General features: G+C 40.2%; 1 protein-coding gene across 1 annotated transcript; it reads left to right on the top strand.

The window, feature by feature from the left end:
* The first annotated feature begins 1748 nt into the window (after nucleotides 1–1748).
* Nucleotides 1749–23724, top strand: LOC139939109 (carboxypeptidase B-like). The gene is made up of 10 exons (XM_071934848.1): nucleotides 1749–1976; nucleotides 3102–3183; nucleotides 5811–6032; nucleotides 8854–8955; nucleotides 15145–15255; nucleotides 16140–16253; nucleotides 16961–17051; nucleotides 18518–18726; nucleotides 19988–20072; nucleotides 20384–23724. Exons 1-10 carry the CDS (start codon nucleotides 1852–1854, stop codon nucleotides 20611–20613), a joined length of 1371 nt encoding a protein of 456 aa, XP_071790949.1. The 5' UTR covers nucleotides 1749–1851; the 3' UTR covers nucleotides 20614–23724.
* The last annotated feature ends 566 nt before the right edge of the window (nucleotides 23725–24290 follow it).

The raw sequence follows: 24290 nt of genomic DNA, 5'->3' as shown, positions 1-24290 counted from the left end.
TTAAAACGGTTGGATAAAATACACTTCAATACAGAGATAAAAATGAAAGGAACTTTCTTAAAAACTACACTGCAAAATATGTAGCTTTAGGCCAACACATTTAAAAATTTGAGTCAAAAACGTACAAACTAGCATTTTTGTGAAGAAGAGAAAACTGGTACAAAGATATAACGGGAAGTCTACGGGCACAAAACTTAATTATTGACTAGCAGAAGCGGGCCCTATTTTACAGCCTGTAGGCCTAGGCCTTACAAAAACTTGAGCAAAGTGAATTGCTTAACAGAATTACGCTAAGCCGGTTTATCAGCCCGTGGGGAGGCTACACCTTGCAAGTTTACATTTGTGACTGGCCATGGGCCACTCAATTAGTTGCTTAGCAAATACGTTTATACAGTATTAGTCTGCTAAACAGCTTTATGAAATTGGGGAAAGGTCTCCAATCATGATGTGATGCAGAATGTGACGGATTCCGCCCATATTTTGCTTGCTGTAGTATAACCTTTAGTCTGAATGGCGCACATAGACTGGTCCCCTGTATTTTAACTCGAAGAAAAAGGACAGGTGTTGGCTTTAGGTATGTAGCACATGTATGTCGGTTTTGGTTTTAACTGCAAATCTCCAGAACCATAATTGCCATGTGAAATTATGCGCGGGTCGAAGGTTATTATGTATGCGGGCTCACGGCAGATCTCTGGCGTGGGCGTAATTCACGAGATTCGAAGTGTGACGTCAGATGTTCAGGCAAACTGGCGACCGCTAATAATATTGCGCACGATACGTTAATCCGCCGTGTCGTTGCTCCAATCCAAAATTGTTTAAAATCTCCCCAGTACGTTTCCTTCGTGGCTCATTCTTTAGGGGGGGGGGCCTACTTGAGATTTATTATTAAAAAAAAAGTCGCTTCGGCCCTTAAGGTGCCGGGCGCTTTCAAGTTGTATTCCTACACAGCAGCTCATGGTTGAACACTTGAATGGCTTCTGGATGACGTGCATTTCGTAAAATTTACTAATGTGCTGAACACCAACATTGGGCTAGGTATAGCTCAGTTGGCAGAGCGCCAGTCGTATTTGTCTTTAGTCAAACCAATTAATTGTTAGAAACCCTGTTTTATATTTTTGTCTGTCAAACAGAATATTTGGCCATGGTGATCATTTTGCCCGCACAGGCTTCGTATGAAAACCACATCCAATCAATTTGTTGAAGAAAAAAATGTGCTAAAAACACATCATATTCAGCCGCCGTACTGTACTGAACAGCCGTTTTGTAGAAAGTTGGGAGTTGAAATTTAGTAGCACAATGGAGGAAGGAATTTTGCCCACACATTATTTCCATTTTACCTCCTCTATAACACCTATACCCTCCGAATGGGAAAAAGATAATTAACGCCTGCAAATAAGTATTTCAATGTTGCCAGAATCAATAATAGGTCATATAAAACGTTCCAGCCCTGTTTGGTAATTAATAACATACCGTTAATGAAACAATAATGCTGGTACCAGGCTATTATCGTTAGAGCCAATGTCAGTTAAAAAAATTAATTAAACTTTATCCCACGAAACTCGCCACATGTAAATTATTAAAAGTAGTTTCTGTCAGCAGTGTTTTCCCTTCCATTTCCCCAATGCTGTGTATGGGATGCATCCCGTCACAATGCTAGCCAATGGTAGATCATCAGACACGACACTGGAAGAGCAAACTGGCATTCCACAACACACTGTTTCCCAACCCTGTCTGGTTTTAGTGTCATCATCAATGCAGACGGCACGCACAATGCACGAAACTAAAGACAACGGGAAAAAGTCTCTGTAGTATTAGTTTTTGATTATCATCAAACCCCGAGTTGAACTCGGGATGAGAGGACGTCTGACGAAGAAGGAAAAATTGCTAGAAATCATGTGGAATTTAACCGTTATTTTTTCTTCGGTGATATTATATTTTGTGGTAATTACTGATGCTGAGCCGGCGAGATATGATGGGTAAGATTGTTTAAAAATTATCTTTAATATCAAATTGTTTTCAGACCAACATATGTTTTTTTTGCAAGTCGTGATCATCCAGAGAGGCGAGTTTGAAACTGGTATCATATTTTTCCCCAAGAGGGCCATACATGTCGACCCACACGAGGCAATTTAATTACAGGCAACCAGTATACAACCAGCAATCCCAGAAAAAATAGCATTCACATTTTAAAAGTTCAAAGATTTTCTTTGGGATTGTACGGACATTAATGTGCTACCGAAGTGGTCTGAAGAGGAATGCACTGCAGTTGATTACCTACAAGTTGCCTGTAAAAATTGCCTCGTGTAACGAGGCCCTTACAGTACTTTTGTTTTGACCATTTTTCAATGAAATAATTTTCAACCAGAAAATGAAGTAGTAGGCCTACATACAACTAAAATTTACTGGCCACTGATGCAACCATGTACTTTTCCAACAAACAAAATTTCAGCGTGCAAAGTCAAAACGGTTTTGACAAGAGCGTCGCAAATCGGGAGTGGTGAGTTGAATCCCAAAACGAAGATGAAGAAGATGGAGTATTAGAATGTTGATTTGTGTAATCCTAAACATGAAATAAATTAGTTTAGTCGTGTATAACCACTAGGTTGGCAACGTATCAATATAAATGCTTAATTATATCTTGCCTATAGCCTTCAACCCCTGGAAACCCAGTTCAAATCACATGGTATCGGGGGCACTATGTGGATTTGGTTCAGCCCTGGTTTTCCCCTGCAATTCCCAGGGTTTTCCTTCAATAACTAAAACTTCACTCATTGTCTTCCCCCCATTTGGGTTCTTAATCTTGGCTAGTATAGTGATTTTTATTTGCTATTCTGAGAGTCATTGGCTTGAATGAATACATGAAATGAAATAAATGAAACCAATTTCAATAATACTTCGAAGTTGAGATATATATTGTCGTACAAACGCCGGATAGTCTGATGTCCTAGACTGGGACCACAAATCAGGAATAACTCTAACTTACGAAGTCTATTGATGGGAAAGGCCTGCCTCACATCGTACATGTGGTGTTTCTAACATCACAATTTCTCAATATTTTTGTTTCGGTTTTCCATTTCCATCTCCCATAATTATAATTTCAGCTTCAAACTTTTGAGAGTCAAAGCCACCCACAAGACAGACATGGAGTTTGTGAGAAAGATCTACGACTCTGGGGATGAAAAGGTAAGCCTACTTATAGGAAGGGGAAAATAATAAGGTAAAGCCTATAGTATATACTTAAAGACAGTGGACACTGACTGTTGGTAATTGTCAGAGACCAGTTTTCTCACTTGGTGTATCTCAACATATACATAAATAATAACAAATCTGTGAAACTTTGAGCTCAATCGGTCATCGAAGTTGCGAGATAAAAATGAAGGAATAAAACACCCTTGTCAAACGAATTTGTGTGCTTTTACATGGTTGATTTCGAGACCTCAATTTCTAAACTTTAGGTCTTGAAATCAAATTCGTAGAAAAATACTTCTTTCTCGAAAACTATGTCACTTCAGAGGGAGCCGTTTCTCAGAATGTTTTATACCATCAATCTCTCCCAATTACTCATTACCAAGAAATGTTTTATGCTAATAATTATTTTGGGTAATTACCAAAAGTGTCCACTGCCTTTAAGATTGTTTTTTTAGATGGTATTAGGTCATATTTGGTAGCTGTGCGTAAAGCGCTCAGGACCTCTCCCCACTGTGGCCCTGGTTCGGCTCACTGCCTGCTACGAGTTTAGTTGTACGGTGGTATCTCTCCTTCCGGGGAGTTTCCTCCGGGTCCCCCGGTTTTTCCTACCTCGTCCGGGAAAATCAAACGGTTTCGATCTGTGGTTGTGCCTCATGGTCGATGTGACTGACTGCCAACAAAAGCAGCATGCACTACCTTCCCAACTTGTACGAAGCAATTTAATAATATGCTCAAGTGTCATGTATTCGAGCCCGCACTATGCTACAGCTGGCAATACAGGAGCTTGGGTCAGGTGAACCGCTCGGCCGTGCACGACAGGCAACCGAGGAAGCGATTTCTAGTTTTCCGTATTATTTTATTATAGCCGCCAATTTTGACACAAGCGCTCGCTAAACTCTCTGCTTTTAGTAAATGATGTTGTTTCCCTTGTGGTTATAACGGACATGCACACTACAAACAAGCATGATGGCATTGTGAAAACAATTTATGGTTAAAATGTTTTGCATTTACGTGCTGATTTGATTGTAAATGTACACAAAAAAAAAATTAAACAGAACAGAAACATTCGTTTTATTGTTTGCACCCCATGGACATATCATTGTTCTTTCATAATTAAGAACCTCCCGCAGACTTTGAACACAAAAATTCCTTGAAGAGCACGCCAGTCTTTTTAATTCCCCTATACGAATACCATTTGTGTTCTCTCAAGCCTTTTTGAGGTATGGTGACACTGTTTACAGGAGTGCACTGTCTGATTTGGGTGTAGCCTACACAGACAAATTTACCAAAACCAAATAGTGTTATAGTAATGTGTCAAGCTTTTGCAATTTATCATGCGTGTATTTAAAAACAAAACAAAAAAAACTTACCGGTATCTACTGGGGAAAATTGTGAATATTATTCCCGACACATTAGATACACGGTTGTAGTATACAAAACCTGGACATCACTTTTATGATTGCTTGCATACAATAAACAAAGCAGACAAAACCAACACTGAGGAAAATCAACGCATCTGTTATTTGTCTTTTAATTAGATCTAATTTTGGATAGAAATTCAAAGCTGACACATGCCAAAAACAAATAGTAATACGGGCCGGCGGCAATTATGCAAACAAACATTTCCCTATTAAAATGAAATTGTATTTACACAGTATTGAAATAAACCAACCACAATCCTTCGGCATATGGTGTATTTTACCGCCTGTATTTACCCGCGAAAAGCCAGTTTGTAAGTTTGACATTTGGCTCATGACAATGACCATTGTCTGTGTAATGATAGCCATAATATGTTTCCAACACACAGATGTTGTTATGTCTCGGTGGAAATGTAAGAATAATCAAATTTTGATGTGTGTTTCGTGGCTTGTTTCTGCTATTTAATCCCACTTTTAATTGTAATTTTTTGTTATCTTACACTTCCTGTTCAGCGTCTAGACACCTTGTATTAAGCGCTATATAAATGCATGTTATTAGTGTTATTGTTGTTATTATTATTATTGTCTTGGCCGAGCGAGCTTACTGCATCCGACTCCAGTTCTGTGTGCTAATCGAGTCATTAGAGTGTATACTTGGTTCGAATCCCGGTTCTGACATAATTGTGTCTTTGAGCAATACACTTAACTATATGATTCTCTCCATCCGGGGGTAAATGGGTAACTGTGAGGGTGGAGATGGTTCATGTGATTGTTTAAGCTAATTTGGCAGTACGGGCTATCACGGAAATGTAGTTTATTAAAATGAAATAAATGGCCTAATGACCATCAGGGGTAAAACAATTTGAAGCGCAACTATCATGCATTTGACTTGCACAACTGAATAATCAATAGTTGTAATCTGTACACTTAGAATAATATCACGCCCGGAAGCAGCAGAACAGAAAATGGAATTCATATGCTATCGGTTTGTTGTTTTAGAGTTACACAAAACGCAGACATACAGACATGCACAGAGCACGACTTTTAAACATTTTCTATAATTTTAACTGAAAATTGAACTTCGATTTTTAGCTTTTTCTTTTGACCCATACATCCACAGTTATTTCGAGAGAGTTTGTGTTTTTAAATATTGGTAATTCTGATTATTTGGAACCCCCCCCCCCTCATTTTCTGACTGTGAAGCTGGACTTTTGGCGTGAGCCGAGGACACCTGACCAAATGATCGACATCATGGTAGCCCCGTCCCACGAGGTGTACGCCCGTGGTCTGCTCGAGCACGACGGCATAACGGTCCACAGTGTCATGGAAGATGTACAGCGTGCGATAGACGAACAGATCAAAGTCAACGAGGAGATGGATGACGAAGATCAGCTATTCTTTGGGAATTATCAAAACCTATCAATGGTAACCACAAATTGTTTTAGAAGAATGTAGTTTTGGTTGGCATGGACGGCAAAATTTTAGTAAAACAAATCGTATAACAGATGTTTTAACCAAATTCAACATTTTCTCCAAATTAAATTTCAATTAAATAAAATACCTCCCATAATTAGTTGTTTTGTTTTCAACAAAATCAACACCATGTTTGAATATTTGTGTACATTGTTAGGCGCGCGGTCCATTTAGGGCCGGTTCGGCAACCATCACCCGCTTGCTGCAAACGATTATTTTACAGAGGGTCAATCGGTTGAGTTTCGGGACGCAATCGTTTCCAGAGATTATAGAAAGACTTACTGAGGTGAAACACAAAAGAGTTGGCACTTGACTGTGGTTTACAACTAACAAAGAGTTCGCCCACACCAGGCTACCACTGACACTTCCACCGCTAATCCCTCGCTAATCCCTACTAATCCTCCGCGGCCGGGAGTACTGGTAACAATGGTTTGGTTTTGGCTTGGTGTGGTGTGTACGCCCAGGTAGTAGCTTTTTCTTAGCATCATGAATGAACGTATTTTTTGGGGGGCGAAACACGGCTTTGAACATCGTGTTGTGTAAGTCGAAAAAAATCTGGATTCTTGATTTTGAGAGGTAGACCCGAACGGAAATCATAAAAATATTTTATAAATAAACTAACTGAAGCTGCACGAGATACTTTTATATCATCTTCCAATCTTTTTGCGTTTTTCAAAAAAGTCGTTCAGCTTACCGTACGTTGCGAGACCATCTTAAAATTTACACAGATGTCATTCAAGTGAAAAACCCAGCGCGCTGTCACACGTGTGGGCGAAGCGAACGTGTTTACATGCCTACATCCGGGACACGCGAACTCGTACACTAGACTTTACACAGCCCTTGTACTGTTGTGTGGCGATACTGTTTGTGTGTATGTATATGGAATGCGTGAAATCCCCGCGAAAACCTCACGACTAGACTTGTAGTGCACTCTAGGGTCTACCACAGCGCGCGCTGGTGTATACCTCATGTACACACATACATCGTGTACATTTGCACGATACCAGCACTGCTGTCAGCCTTGTATAGACGGTACGCCTTCTACACTGTACTATAGTTCGATCAATAAAAACGTCAGGGCACATTTCACGAAGAAAACTTCAGAAGATGGGAAGAGGCAAATTACATGGGAAAACACGTTTGAGGTTTTTATTGCTCGTAATTCTGGCTCAAAAAATTACAAACTGCATTTAAAATGACAAAACATGACATTCTAGTCTTGCAATGTGATCAAAATCAGTCGAACTTTAAATTTTTTATTAATTTTTTGGGTAACTTTGTGGTGGGCGGCAGTCTATTTTTCAGCTGAAGCTGGGCGGAAATTGTCAGTGCTGGGCGGGCCCGCCCACCGCCGCCCACCGTGGCTATACGTTTAGTAAAAACATACACATTAGTTGGGAAACATTTTTAGTTGGTCACAACCAACCAAAAATTGAGTTCGTCTCGAACGCTCAAATCGAGTATACATGTACATGATGTACCCATGTGAGGTACATTGACGTTGCCAGCGCTAGGCGAAGCCAACCAGCAAATACATGACAAAAAGAGGTAAAGTAGAATGTCAGGTTATACTTCATCGTTTTTCACGATTAAAAAAAGGATGTGTGGTATCTTTTGACGAGTATTTTAGAAATGGAAAAAACACAGCCCAAAAATAAAGTGTTAGAACATTTTAGTTTTTAAATTCATATTCATAGTCCACAACCAAACAGTCAAAGCTATAATCCCAACACAATGGACAGTAATCCGATTATAGCCCCTTTGTTCGGACTCCGGACGACCAGACAAGCTCAGCGCACTGAAGCGTTTGAAGAACCTATCCCCCAATCGTCTCACAATCGCTGCTGAATCGTTTGCTACTGTAATCGTTTGACAATCGTGTGATGGTTGCCGAACCGGCCCTAAATGGACCGTGCGCCTTACAAACAGTAGCGATCTGTTTTTTTAATCTACATTTACGGCTTTCCATATGTTTTCCAAACTTGGCAAAAAAACTCGGGCTGTGACGTTTTAAAAGTAAGGTATAGTCATTAGCCATCAATCGCGTGAGAGCCGTTTTACAAACATTTAAAGCCATTGGACACTTTCGGTAAACAGTATTGTCCAAAGGCCCACACTTCGTGTATCACAACTTATATATAAAATAACCAACCTATGAACATTTAGGCTCAATCGGTCATCGGAGTCGGGAGAAAATAACGGGGAAACCCATCCTTGTTTCCGCACGTTTCGCCGTGTCATGACATGTGTTTACTATAATCCGTAATTCTTGTTGTCGAGAATTGATAATTGTTTTAATGTTGTCTCAAAAAGTAAAGCATTTCATAGAATAATATTTCAAGAGAAGTATTTTACCATTACCTTCTGTAAACCCTGTAAGTTATTTGTAAATCTGTGAACTTTTAATTTTTTTTTTCTATTCCGTAACAATGTACAATGGCTTTAACGTGTACAATGGCTTTAATAACCTGTCCACAAATGCGGAATTTGATTTCGAGACCTCGGATTTAGAATTTGAGGTCTCGAAAAGCATCTGGAAGCACACAACTTCGTGTGACAAGGGTGTTTTGTTTCTTCTTCATTATTATCTCGCAACTTCGACGACCGATTGAGCTCAAATTTTCACAAGTTTGTTATTTTATGCATATGTTGAGATACAGCAAGTGAGAAGACTGGTCTTTGACAATTACCAATAGTGTCCTCCTTTAACAGACAATATTGAGCAATTGTTTTATTTTGTTTACCAAGTTACCTGGTTTTTTTTCTGTCATAGATTGACGATTGGATGATTCAACTAAGCGAGGTTTACCCAGAAATCGTCTCAACTTTCCAAATCGCAACGTCATACGAAAAACGACCAATCAACTGTTTGAAGGTAGGGTCTCAATTTACACGCCCGCCCAATCTGCAGCTCCGATTGCATTCCCATAATTTCTCTAATTTTTTTTCATACAGACTCTTTCTGTTTTTAATTGAATAGCGTCATAATATAATCTTTATATATACTGTATAACGAAGAATGCGGCCTTAAATGAATATTTAAGCCTGAATATGTATGCCTGATTTGATACAAATTTTATTATGTTGTTGCTGTTTTAATGTCTACATTTCATGTATTTTTTGTGCTATTTTTAATTACTGTATTTTAATGTGCAAATCGAGAAAGTGATTTTCATGCTGGGCATGACGAATACAAAATCTCATCTAATCTAATCTAATCTAAATGAGTCCAAAATGAATGAATGACATTACGGAATCATAGTGCGCAACCGGGCTGGCTTCCTGTGTTGATGTAACCAGGTATGTTTAAAGGCAGTGGACACTATGTAATTGTCAAAGACCAGTCTTCCCACTTGGTGTATCTCAACATATGCATAAAATAACAAACCTGTGAAAATTTGAGCTCAATCGGTCGTCGAACTTGCGAGATAATAATGAAAGAAGAAATGCCCTTGTCACACGAAGTTGTGTGCGTTTAGATGGTTGATTTCGAGACCTCAAGTTCTAAATCCACTGCCTTTAATGTGCAAATCGAGAAAGTGATTTTTATGCTGGGCATGACGAATAAAAAATCTAACCTAATCTAATCTAATCTAATCTAATTGAGTCCAAATGAATGAATGAATGACATTACGGAATCATAGTGCGCAGCCGGGCTGGCTTCCTGTGTTGATGTAACCAGATAATATGTTTAAACCAGATATTTTAGATCAAAGGTCTTAAACATCAGTAGTTTCCAACCGCTTCCCTAAGCCCAAACGAAATAACTTTGCAGTTTAGTCAAGAATTATGAAATTTTTTGCAAGCTCGACCAGCCTGGTGTTTTATCTTCTTCTTTTTTGTTTTGTTGAAGCACTAATTCTACCTCGTCCATCATTTCGATGTTGAAAATGTTAAACATTGATTATTCCGAATGGCAAAACCTCACACTCTTCTGCCAAACTACATGTATGCCTAATTAATGCTGCAATTTTTTGGGTCAATGGCTCGATAATAACATAAATATCTTCAATATCACTGTCTAAATCTACAAAAGATTAATTCCTACTTCCGTAAGTCTATAATCATTGATCATTTTCTAACATGCGCAAAAAAAACTTAAGAACTAAATCAAGCATGCCTGATTTGATACAAATTGAGTCCAAATGAATGAATGACATGACAGAATCATAGTGCGCAGCCGGGCTGACTTCCTGTGTTGATGCAATTAAACACGTAATTCTTTTACCAAATTCTGCAAAGGTCGCAGGCGAAAATGAAATATTAAAGGCACTGGACACTATTGGTAATAACTAAAAATAATTGTTGGCATCAAACTTATTTGGTAACGAGCAATAGAGAGTTGTTGATAGTAAAAAAAAAAAAAAAAAAACATTGTTAGAAACGGCTCCCTTTGTACTGCAGTAACAATGTTTTTGAGAACGATGTAATTTCTCACTCAAATGTTAAAAAACTTTGGGCATGAAACCCTCTATTTGGCATCTGAAAGCCCACGCAATATGTGCAACATTTGGGTGTTTTTTCTTTCATTATTTTCTTGCAACTTCGATGACCAATTGAGTCAAAATGTTCACAGATTTGTTATTGTATTTGCAAAATTATGTTGGCATATCACTTAGTGGGATTATTGGTCCTTGACAATTACCAAAGGCGTCCAGTGCCTTTAAAGTAAACCAGAAGATGGCATACCAGCCAGGGATGGTTCTCATAGAAGGTCACACCTGATTAGCTGAGCTATCTGACGACCCGTGACGTAGACAGCGCAACGCGATGCTTCATTGGTCAGGTTATTGGAAATACCGCACATGCTAAACACGCATCTCATTATGTGTGTTTTAAATTATCTTTGAATACTTTTTTCCTTGAAACGAGGTGTAAGTTACTCGCTTAAAGGCAGTGGACACTATTGGTTATTACTCAAACTAATTATTAGCATAAAACCTTACTTGGTAACGAGTAATGGGAAGAGGTTGGTAGTATAAAACATTGTGAGAAACGGCTCCCTCTAAAGTGGAGTAGTTTTCGAGACAGAAGTAATTTTCCACGAATTTGATTTCGAGACCTCAAGTTTAGAATTTGAGGTCCCGAAATCAACCATCTAAACGCACACAACTTCGTGTGACAAGGGTGTTTTTGTCTTTCATAGTTATCTCGGAACTCCGACGACCAATCGAGCTCAAATTTTCACAGGTTTGTCATTTTATGCATATGTTGAGATACAGCAAGTGAGAAGACTGGTCTTCGACAATTACCAATAGTGTCCACTGGCTTTAATGTAAAAGAGTGAAAACCACTCGTTCTGTCCGCCATACCACTCTTGCAAAAAGAGAGCGGACAACTCTTTTTAGAGTGAAAGACGGGAAGACTACTTTCAACTCGATTTATAGTGAAGTTCGTTAAAATTTCACTCAAAAAGAGTGACACAGATTGACTTTCACTCACAAAAGAGCGAAACTGACACCACTCAGACAAGAGAGTGAAATGTTCACTTGTTTACATAAGAGAGTATATGCCTATAATAATATGCATCCATTGCTTAAACCAACAACTTTATAACAGAAAAATGTGTAGGATTATCAGCATTAGTGATCCCTCGTGATCATTCTATTCAACTCACATTCTGCGAGGGCTTTGTTGTTTTAATTTTATAGGAAAAACAGAAGTATACAAAATGCCTGCAGGGCATGCCCAGCATAGCATTTTTGGCATACTCAACCCGCTACTCATTTCTCTAAAGATGTAAGGGCATTCATCATAGAAAAGACAGTGTTCATCGCACCGTAGCTGGTTTCACCATAAAAGGGAGTTTGCAGTTATTGTGCAAATGGTAATTGGTTAGTTTGTAAAAAAGAAAAGAAAAAAAAAGAAAAAGAAGAACATCAGTCGAAAGGGCCTAGGAGGCAATTAAAAGGATTGTTAATATCGACCAATCCATTTTTAGATTTAACATTAAAGGCAGTGGACACTATTGGTTAATTACTCCAAATTATTGTTAGCATTAAGTCAAGCATCTGGAAGCACACAACTTCGTGTGACAAAGGTTTTTTTCTTCCATTATTATCTCGCAACGTCGGCGACCATTGAGTTCAATTGTTATTTTGTGCATATGATGAGATACACCATGGGAAAAGACTGATCTTTGTCAATTATCTTTTAGATTTGGTTTTAAATGCTTAGATTTATTTTTAAATGCTTAGGATGTATTTTTAAATCGTAAATGGATTGGTCCCTATAGTTTCAATCCTTTAATCATTTTAGATACCTCCCAATTAAAGTGTCGTTGTAATAAGCTACTTTGCATAAATTGAAAAAAAAAAATAGCGCTTTAAAGCGCTTACAATAATTTACCCATTTTTTGTTTAAGTTGGCACCAAGACTAATGTGCTGCGGCGCATTCGGCTTGCCATTCGGAGCAACCCATTTTCTTAGCAATAAGTCCATACTGGAATTGGGTCAAGACCTGGACTCGAACCCACACTCTGAATGTTATTTCACTCGCTTTATATGGAAGGAATTGAACATTATAGGTCTTATCAAACAAAAAGTGTATTGGTATCGCCATTTATATTATTGACAAATGTGTTTACATGAAGTTTTATTTTAAGCGACTATAGTTTGGGTGAAGGGAAGCACTTAGCTCATGTACACACTCAATTGTTGACAGTGTGCACTTTTCAGCCATATTTTTCCTATTGAAAAAATGCCCATGGACGCATACAGCGTGTTGATTTAATGAATTGGTATCTCGCTTGATTAATTATAATAGTGCAACCATGATACGGCAACATAAACGTGTTGCCAACAGAGAAGCACTGAGCTCGAACTTTACGCATACTGCGCAACCCTGTAAGTGTCCAATCCCGCCTGTAACGAACTTTACAAATGTCGGAGTTTGTAATATTGCGCGGAAATTTATCAGATTTAAAGGTTATAATGGACAATTGGTAAACATATAAGATAGCATAAAACATCACTTGTAACGAGTATGGGGAGAGGTTGATAGTATACAAATATTGACTGCTTCGAGTGCTATGGTTAAAACTATGACCCGGAGCGTTCTATTTTCCCGAGGCGAAGCCGAGGGAAAATAGAACGCTCCGGGGATCACCGAGGGAGTCAAAGTTTTAACCATTGCACGAGTAAAAGCAGTCAATATTTGTTTTATAACACCCCAAACATTTCTAAATACTGTACTATTAAGTTACAGACCTGAATGCTACAATCCACGGTGACGCGAATACAGAGTGCGAAAAACCTTTACTGTGCTGCATGTAGTGTCATGTAATCCGAAATGGTTACAGACTATAATTTATCATCCCCGTACACGCATCGGAGGTCTGTGGGTACTGCACGCCGTGTGATAGTCTTCGGACTAGCGCACGGCAAACCGATGCACTATCACACGGCAAACCGATGCACTATCACACGGCCGTCGTCTAGTAAAACTAAGACATATCATTCATGTGACGCGCTCTATACCAAAGAAAAGGCAGAATATTGGTAAGGGGTGTTATTGTTATAATATAAAACATTCGAAATCAAGCATCTGAAAGCACACAACTTCGTGTGACAAGGGTGTTTTTTCTTTCATAGTTATCTCGCAACCAATTGAGCTCAAATTTTCACAGGTTTGTTATTTTATGCATATGTTGAGATACACCAAGTGAGCAGACTGGTCTTTGACAATTACCAATAGTGTCCAGTGTCTTTAACTTATAATGTGTGGTACCACCAATTGCGTGGAAAAAAAGAAGGTTGGATTGTACTTCCTTAAAATGTTCTGGTGTGTTCTGAAATAACGCGTGTCGTTTCAACAAATTATCAGCGAGAATTCTTGCGGCTCTTGCCGGTGACTCTGCCCCACATTAGCACGCCTGGCTACCTGTTCGCGTGAAGCGTAAAGAGTCGACCTTAACGTGCCTTCAGTCATGTCAGAACAGTTCGTAAGACTTTAAAGGAACCGAACACTCTATTTATCTTAGCAAAGAGCGTATAATTAAGTAACAATTCAAGTTAAGCAAATGAGATGAACTTTCTTGACACCTGGTCGTGTGTCCAGAAGAAGGGAGTGATGAGGCTACAATTCCGGCCATATCTAGTTGTGGGCCCCCTGCCCCCTTTCAATATTGGTTGTAATTGGCGGTCTTCTTCTGCGTTACAGTCGACATTGAGCGGGGGGGGGGGGATGCGGGGAGATAGTGTTCATTGTCAATGAGAAGTGGACAGGGGATATAACGTTAGGAATGCGTGGCCCAAGCATTTTGGCCGGGATTGTCTGAGTGTTATTATTTTTTTATTACCAAATAATGCAAGCATTTTGGCCGGGATTGTAGGCCCTTCTTCCTACACAATACAGACTCTTCTGCAAAGGCAAACAGTACATTTTCTCAAGAAACGGTAGACCGGAAAAATATATAACTTGTCCCCTGAAAACAATATGACAATCATTATTCACGCCAAGTTTTCTTCAAATACAATTCTGCATAATGGTTGGTTTTTACACACACTTTATCCGGTATTTTTCCGTTGTGCTTCATAAGCAGCTCTATTGAATTGGGCCACGTCCCTTAGGACGCGCTGGTAATGATCCTTAAAGGCAGTGTACACTATTGGTAATTACTCAAAATAATTATCATCATAAAACCTTTCTCGATTACAAGTAATGGGGAGAGGTTGATGGTATAAAATATTGTGAGAAACAGCTCCCTCTGAAGTGACGTAGTTTTCGAGAAAGAAGTAGTCTTTCACGAATTTGATTTCGAGACCTCAAGTTTAGAACTTGAGGTCTCGAAATCAACCATCTAAACGCACACAACTTCGTGTGACAATTGGGTGTTTTTTCTTTCATTATTATCTCGCAAATTTGACGACCGATTGAGCTCAAATTTTCACAGGTTTGTTATTTTATGCATTTGTTGAGATACACCAAGTAAGAAGACTGGTCTTCGACAATTACCAATAGTGTCCACTGTCTTTAATTATTTATCATACCGGGTTTTTATATTTTGATGGGTAATCTCCTGAACAATGTTTATAATTATTGATATTACTGTACGATCTCCAGGTAGGTGCTCCATCACCGACGGGTGCTGTCAAACAAGCTATCTTCCTCCTGGGTGGAATGCATTCAAGGGAATGGATCTCACCAGCAACGGTCATGTACATGACCAAAGAGGTAATAATAACATTAAGACGGGTACCTGCTACTCAGATCCAGTGATACCATTGGATAAAATGCAATGACTAAAGCTACCGTAGCTGGGTTTGTTTTGATTGGTTTGAGGTCACCTCGGACGACCAATCAAAACACAGATATGGACAGCTATACTTTCGGTCGTCTGCATGTGTCCACGTGTGTGGTATGTACTTGTGTGTGTACTTGCATTTGTGTAGATGAAATGAATGTAGGTCAAAGGTGAATGTACACACCGGTTTGGAGGCCGGTCTCTGGTGTTATTCACGAGCCTCGAAGTGTGACGTCAGATGTTCAGGCTATGAATGAAGGTCACTGTATATACGTATATGGGAAAAATTGGGCAATGCTACGTAGCGTCCGTTTTACTAGGCCGATTTGACCCAAAACTTTGATTTAATTCTTAAATTGTTATTTTTTTATAGATTCAAGGCATTACACGAAAAATATCAGCCAATGATAACTTGGTATACCGGTAGGCAACTGTCCCCCCCCCCCCCCCCAACAAAATACTGTGGGTAATGTTTCAGTCATAATACGTCCGGCACAAGTAACCATCACTTCTCCATCGGGCCAGGCAGAGAGATGAAGATCCCTCCCAAGTGCGCTAACATCAGGGCCCAATTTCATAGCGCTGCTTAACAGTAAGCAAATTTGCGTGCTTACTGTAGCAGAAAAAATTGCTTAAGCCTTAGCGTATTTCACAGGTTAGCAGACAAATTGGGCGGCCATATTGCGTGTTTACCGTGGATTTGCATTGTGACGTCATTTATTTTCGTGCGGTAAGCACCGGAAGGTTAGCATGCCTTTTCATCAATATGGTTGTAACCGTTTTTGTTGTTATCTCCTTATATTATATACCATAGTTAATAGAAGGCTACGCTGTTGAAGATGACGACATGAAAGCTCTCCTTGACGGTCTGGACTGGTATATCTTACCAGTCTTAAACGTTGATGGTTACGTCTTCACTTTCGAATCGGTGAGTAGGCCTACCAAGTGTATTTTTTGTTTTGAGAGATTGCCTAACATCACAAGGGCTCAATGTTATAAAGCTGCTAAGCACTATTGCTTAGCATGAAACTTTTGCCTATAGATAAACACAGGACTACCAACCAAATTTCCACGTGATTTTCAGAAAAAAAAAAAACCAACAGCTGAATACCTGTAACGACCAATATGCAACAAATAGAAATTTGGTTGGTAATCCTGTTTTTATCAAGGATGAAATTTCTCGCTAAGCAAATTGTTGTGCTGAGCAGCTCTTAGAAATTAGGCCCTGGTCGGACGGCCACTTCAATGTGAGGGATACACTTAACTGATTTTGGATTTCAACCACTGCCACCAGGCACGTTTTCACCTCTACTCCTGGGGATGAGATAGGGTTATAAAATACACCCTTCAAAGTCTGTGTTAGGATCGGGCACGGGTATATCATCCACTAGGAGCCTGACTGGTAACACAGAATGCGCTATACCTTTCCAACTGTGTGCGAAGCAATTGTGGTTAAGTGCCTCGAGGGCACAAGTGTCATAATCGGGATTCGAACCAACACTCTGCTGCTGAAAACACCAGAGCTATTTTACTACGGGACCGGTGAGCTAGGCCGCTCAACCACGGTGACGCAAACAATTCTGATCATTTATTGACCATGATCCACGTCACTTGTTTCATGTTATCTTGTGCTAGTATCGACTGTGGCGGAAAACACGATCCAAACCTAAGGGTAACCGCTGCACTGGAGCAGATCCAAACAGGAATTGGGATTTTCACTGGGGAGGTAAGTCAGACTACTGAAGGGATGTGTATATAAAAGGGACACATCATCTAATCAACTAATTTTTTAATTGATTCTACACCACTGAATTGCGTAAACGGTGAGCCGGTGTCGCATGCAATTATGTCCTCTATGCAATTGTATCTGGAGGACATTATTGCATATGCAATAATGTTCGCCGGACGGATTTGCATACGCAATCGTGTCCGCCCGGACACTGCTGCAATAATGCAATTGTTTCCGCCCGGACACATTTGCATATGCAGTTGTGTCCGCCCCCGTGCAAAACCGTCCTTGTAGTAAATTAAACGCCTTGGTCGACGGAACAAGTTCACAATTTTTTTACAAGCTAAGTGCATGTCATGAATAACATGGGAAATGTTCGGCCGTTGGGTATTCGATGCAATCATAAAATACGTGAATATTCGTGCAGTATATTATTATGTAGGGTCAGTGCATGCACGCTCGCTTACGCGCGCACATACCTGTACAGTCATGTACATGTCCACCGGACGGTTTTTGCATAGCCCCGGATACGATTGCATATGCAAAAGTGTCCGGAGCGGACTGTCCGGAGCGGACAGTATTGCATGGCGGACAAGAGACGGCGTACCTCTTTCCCCCGACTTTTGGTACGTGTGTGAAAATGCATGCATATGGGCCTTGTTCGCGGCTACAGCTACGGCTAAGGCCTTGTAGCGGCTACAGCTACGGCTAAGACCATAACCAGCGTCATCATAGCTGAAGTATAATAGTTCAATTCTATTCATTTCAAGGTATTTCTTAGTAAGTCTTAGCAACAGTCTGGAACTGAAATAGATACAACGTGCTTCTTTCTCTTTGCAATGCAGTGTTATTAAAGACACTGGACACTATTGGTAATTGTCAAAGACTAGTCTTCACAGTTGGTGTATCTCAACATGCATAAAATAACAAACCTGTGAAAATTTGAGCTCAATCGATCGTCGAAGTTGCGAGATATAAATGAAAGAAAGAAACACCCTTGTCGCACCATGGTCACACGAAGTTATGTGCTTTCAGAATATGCTTTCGAGACCTCAAATTCTAAATCTGAGGTCTCGAAATCAAATTCGTGGAAAATTACTTATTTCTCGAAAATTACGTCACTTCAGAGGGAGCTGTTTTTCACAATGTTTTATACTATCAACCTCACCCCATTACTCGTAATCAAACAAGGTTTAATGATAATAATTATTTTGAGTAATAACTAATATAATAGTGTTCACTGTCTTTAAAACAAAGCCACCGAAAGGTTGGAATAAGATCAAATAATTGGCTTTTGTTTTTTAACTTAAAAAAATATGGTACAAATGCAAAAAATAGTTGGCCTGTGTTTTTAATTTCTGAAGCAACAGTGAGCTGTGTAGAAACAGGCCACGCAGGTATGCATAAAGCCACCGAAATGTTCAAATAAAATCGCATAATTTGCCTCTTTTTTTAAAACAAAGTTAGTGGTGTGAGCACATTGACCTGTGACGACACATACGCTGGTCCATTCGCCTTCTCCGAGACCGAGGTTAAACAGCTATCTGTTTACCTGACCGGTCTAGTGGAGAGGCAGCCCGTCTTCGCCTTCTTGGATTTCCACGCCTATAGCCAGTACTGGATGACGCCATACGGGTATGACAATGTGCTGCCTGATAATTACGAGGATCAGGTGAGGGTTGTTGTGTTTGGTTATCACTCTTCAAATAAATGACATTAACAACTTTTGGTTAGAAGCATACATCAGCTTTCGATATAGACTTGACTCAAGTCTCAATCCCGTGCCATCGCCAGAAAACTATTCTTTTGTGATGCTCTGCATTTCCCAACCTGTTCCGCATTGGACCACATGACGGCGGCGAGCGCGCGCTGCTGTAATGGCTTGTTTGCTTGTAGAGTGTAGTTGGCGCGATATAGGGTCCTCTCACACGAGAACGGAATTGAACTTAGTCTGCTATCGATAAAGCATTCACTTCGAAGTAATGCGGTTATGTAAAATATATCAGTTGTTATGCCCCAACTTGAATCTGGGAGGAGTTAAAAACGCTTCTCAAATTGTGTATTCATAACACGAATTATTCTTCCCTGAAAACGCAACCACCTTTTAAATTAAATTTTTCACATTCAAATTTGATTATATCCATTTACATTTTATGTAGGATTGAAACAAGCGACCGGTTGGAAAAACAATACCTTGCCATTAAAATAAACAATACTGGAAACTTTAATGATGTTATGTCGTATACTTTGAATTTGGTTGTAGAAGTTCAAACAAAAGAACTGCACCTCTTAATTCCAGGTGGTCGCTGACTCGCTTCATTATTCACACACAGGCACCCTAGGCTGCTACTGCTGGCGCTAAAATAACTCGCAAACATGCCTATAGACCTTCGTTCGTTTAGCTTCCCTGGGTTACCCCGGTCTGCCCCGGTACGTTCGAATAGCTTTGACGGGGCTCACCCTGAGCCCCCAGTGCCCTGCTTGTGGAGTGGGTCACTTGGGGGTGACCTAAGATGCATGCCGTCACCACGAGAGGGCGAGTGTGTTCGTTTAGCTCTTGTCAGGGGCTCACCCGAGTGAGCACCGCGGGGTAGACCCAGGGAAGCTAATCGAACGCACGCATTGCCACGGTGTGGCCATCTTGATTTTCCATTCCAACTCAGTAACCAAACTGAGGCTCATATGGAAACAGGGAACATGACCAAGATGGTGACAGCGCTATAGAGGTCTATGACGTCTGATATACTCTCGGCCAATGAAAGGTCTCCCTTTTACCTCAATTAGGGCGCTGTTGGGCTTGTGAAGTCATGTCCACATTATTTTTCTATGGATGTTGGCGATACTAAGTTCCTTGGCTAAATATTATTATGTACTTTCCCAAATCTTATCGTGTGCAAAGCTGAAGTTGTTGATGTTTTGTCTTTTCGTGATAGCTATCGTTGGCATTGAATGCTACGTCGGCTATTGAACAGATCAATGGAACAAAGTATGATGTGGGTAGCATTGCTGACGTCATATGTAAGTATTATATTAAACCTAAATTTTGCTACAAGAAGTAATTGTAAAGTTTTACATAAATTTCTCGAGTGCGAGTAATGATTGTGTCTTTGTTGAGTGTTTCGGCTTAAAGGTAAATAAATTTGAAGGTTACAAGCAAAAGTTGTGGAAGTTGCAATGTGAGCACATGATAATAAATTGTTCTTTGATGAACCTGAACATTTTGACATAAATATCTTACATAGTAAGTTGTCAACAGGGGGCGCTAAAACAAATGTCTTATACCAATCAGAGGAAACACCTTGATTTTTGTTGTGGCCTTTTACCAACAGACAAGGCTGCCGGAAATAGTGCGGACTACGCCCACGGTGTACTTGGTGTCCCCTTCTGTTACGCCGTTGAGCTCCCAGACAAGGGCGACCATGGGTTCCTCCTACCGCCCCGTTACATCATCCCCGTTGGGCAGGAGACCCTTGAGGCCATCAAGGTCATAGGTCAGGCAGGGTTAGGTTATCTAGGTAACGAAACGGCCAAGATGGCGCCGAGTTTAACGACAGCCTGATTTGCCTATGTGTGCTTTGTAGTGCTTCGTTCGGCGGCTGCTGCGTGATATCTGAGAGATTTTGTTTTCTTTGTATGTAGTACAGAAAAGTCCCAGTGTAGTTAGTCTTTTGTCAAGGCCTTCATGACTTCGACAGCTTCATTATGAGCCGCAATCTCCCAAACAACTTGAATGGGAGCCCAATATAGTGCGCGATCCGAGTGTCGAAGCCGAGGTTTCGCCACTCGCGAGCGTGGTCTCCCCTTCAGGGCCCAATTTCATAGAGCTGCCAAGAACAAAAATTTGCTAAGCATGAAATTTCTTCCTTGATAAAAACTAACCAAATATCTACGTGATTTTCAGGATAAGCAAACAACAGCTGAATACCAGCAACACGGAAAATGCAACGAATTGAAATTTGGTTGGTAATCCTGTTTTTATCAAGGAAGAAATTTCATGCTAAGCAAATTTTTGTGCTTAGCAGCTCTATGAAATTGGGCCCTGGACGCTTGGGATCGCAGCTCTACGAAGCTGTCCGAGCCACGAAAGCCTTGACAAAAGGCTACACACATAGTGGCACATTGGTATTCGGTGTACCGCACGGGGTTAACTTCTAGGTGGGGTTTGGGCGTCTTCAACCAACCACATCATGTGATGTTGGCTGCGCAATGTTCTGTGGGGGAGGGGTGCAAAAGAATAAAGGCTATGATTGCAAAAAACTGTGTTTATGAGAGAAATTGAGGAAGTGGATGCCTAATGTAACTTCTCAACTCCGTTGTTACCATTGGTTCATTCGTTTAAAAAATGTAATCCAATGTTGCCCATGTGAAAATTGAACGTATCATTCTGGTGTACTGCATGTCATGGTCAACGGTAGTAGAAACTGGACCCTGAAAATCAAGGGCGATTGTCATTGTCCTTCTCGCCCAATCATGGCACTAAGCTCCCCCTGCAATGTCCCACCCCGTGCCTGACGTCCGCCGAATACCCAAATGTATGTCAGTATAGCTATGAAATAATCATTATGAAACTTCTTGCATCTTCTTGCATCTTCTTTATGCAATTTATTGCATCTTTTCGCTTACCTCTGCAAGAATATTATTCGTGTTCTGTTTTCTTGCATGGAATAGGAGACTTTTGGGACGCTTGGTGGCAGCAGCCTTTCCGGGTAAATTTCATTGTTCTCGGTAATGTGCGCATGCTCAGAGCTACGTAAACAATGGAAATTTACCTGTAGGTCTGCTGCCACCTAGCGTTCCAAAGTCCCCAATTACTCTCACTTCACTCTAAACGCCCGGATCCCAAGGGCCTGGCCCATTTCTGAGGCGATCCGGAAACTGTGTCAAAATTACGAGTCAGACAGACCCAGGCTGTATCAGTTTCTGGTCAGTCTGACCCAGATATTGATCAGGCCTCATGGGAACTGGGTCAATTATAACCTTGAGAGTGTACTAACCTTTTATTTCAAAAACCTAACAGATATAGCTTTAGATCTCTATCAAAAATCACTATTCTATAACAACGATAGAGTGTAACCCACTACTTAACTTTAAAATGCATTTTGTTAATAGTTGACTATACTAATATTGACCACAAGTAGTTTAGTTTACTATACTGTTAACTCTTCTTCTGTACATCTTAGATACATTTATGTAATTAAAAATACCTCAGATATCATGCACTGTATCTCTTTTCCCCAAGATATTTTTTAATGTCTAGGGTAGCAGAGTCAATCTTAAAGACGAAGCACTTTCTAAAGCGCGTATCGGCAAATAACGCGGCCGATAAACCAAAGTGAAATAAGTCATATTTTTGTTGCTGATAATAAGTCACTGCTTAATATAATAGCCTTTGGCATCCTTCATTATTGTGAGTTGAGTTGTAACGGTTTGCCAAAGGCTAGAGTGGTGAATGGTTCAGTCGGCGACAAAAATACGACTTTGAATAGAACGCAAACCGAAATGGACTATATCCGAAGTTACTGATTGAGATTACAATTATTTTCGCACAATATTTTGTTCCTTGGTTCAAGCAACAAGCGCACGTCATGCGTGAGTATGCGATAAGCCCCAAAGTGGCGACGTCACTTTACAGACAACACAATTTTCTTGATAACTTCCCAACCAGGGCAGGGGGCCGATTTCACAAAGAGTTAAGATTGATCTCATCTGCGAATCACTCAAAACTGCAAAAAAGTGTGATGTCACAATACAAATCACTATGATAATATTGACAACTCATCCTAAGCTTTGTGAAATCGAGCCTGGGCAGGGGTTGGCTGCGATTATGAGTTTATTTTTATTTCTTGCCAAATTGGATTGTGGTACAATTATAGTGATCTTAGAAAGATTCTAAGGAAAGAGTGGCGCCGCACTATGTGTGGGCAGCAGCTAGAGCATTTATATGCAGCCAAGCCTATACCTCCGTATGGTCTGTAATGGGTAACCCTGTTTCAGCCCTAGGAGTAGGTGGCAATGGCCTCTGGAAAGAAAATAATTGTAGCCCACACCTTGAAGTGGCCTTCAAGGCCGTATGTGTCTGGCGACTTGCATACAAAAAATCAACTCCAGTTTTAATTTCGGATAACCCTAGAGGTACTGGTACGAAGGAGCGGGGAAGCGGCAGCTACAGGTCACGCTTAGAGGCATTGGACACTATTTGCAAATAATCAAAATAATTGTTAGCATAAAAATTGACTTGGTAACGAGCAATAGAGAGCTGTTGATAGTATTTAACATTGCGAGAAACAGCTCCCTCTGAATTGTAACGTAGTTTAGAGAAAGAGGTAATTTCTCACTCAAAATAATCAAACAAGCCTTTTTGTATGCATAAAAAAAAACTATAATGAAAGCGCACAAAGTAACGCAACAAATGGTGTTTTTACTTTCACAACTTTGATTACAAATTGAGCACACATTTCCACACAGGTTTGAAAGTATAATTATGCATATTATGTTGGGACACACCGAGGGATAAAACTGGTCTTTGACAATAACCAAGTGTCCAGTGCCTTTAACCACAAGCTCCGGTCCCGCCTCTCTTTTTACTTCTTGTGTCGCACTCCCAAAGACAAGCCGCGTTTAGAAAGTGCCTTACTTGCTTCCAGCTATTTTATTCTTATACAAATTTTGTATCAAGTCATGAATAGTTATAATTATTGTATTTGAAATAAATTGTGCTTGTTGGCTTACATTTGGGTTGAGTTTGTTTTCTTGATACCCAGTCGGACGTTGACAAATATAATATGACTCGATTCTCCATGTTCGTGAAGGTGATTATGGGCGTAGGCCCAACGGTAGATCTCTTGCGAAATATACCTTATGCATTGACGTCATCCAGCCGCCATCTTTGAGGTCAAACGGTGACGAAACAATCGAAACGCACATAGATTGGCCAATGAACAACCTCCTTTTGACCTCAAGGCGAGGGCGCCGTACTGAAATGACGTCATGTGCATAAGGTCTATTCACGAGCCTCGAAGTCAGATGTTCAGGCTAGCTCATAGAGCTATATTATAAATAAAAAAGCTCTATAGGCTAGCTTCATAAGGAGCATCATCATGGAGTGTAAATTAAAATATCCTTTTCTCTTTGTTCTTTGTGTGGTGGTAGGATAATGGACGGGTATTCGGCCTGTTCCATCTGCAATTCTTACTCAACAGTCATTACAAAACATATCTGAGTCATTATTGCACCTGG

Source organism: Asterias amurensis, chromosome 6 (genome assembly GCF_032118995.1).
Source record: "Asterias amurensis chromosome 6, ASM3211899v1".
Classification (NCBI taxonomy): Eukaryota; Metazoa; Echinodermata; class Asteroidea; order Forcipulatida; family Asteriidae; genus Asterias; species Asterias amurensis.
This window is presented reverse-complemented; position numbering and strand designations above follow the sequence as displayed.

Bases quoted from the DNA above. Each gene is read 5' to 3' on its own strand.
- LOC139939109 (XM_071934848.1), top strand. From the start codon at position 1,852: ATGAGAGGACGTCTGACGAAGAAGGAAAAATTGCTAGAAATCATGTGG. The intron at 3,184-5,810 runs GTAAGCCTACTT...CTGACTGTGAAG, and splicing joins ACGACTCTGGGGATGAAAAG to CTGGACTTTTGGCGTGAGCC. The intron at 15,256-16,139 runs GTAATAATAACA...TATATACCATAG, and splicing joins TCATGTACATGACCAAAGAG to TTAATAGAAGGCTACGCTGT.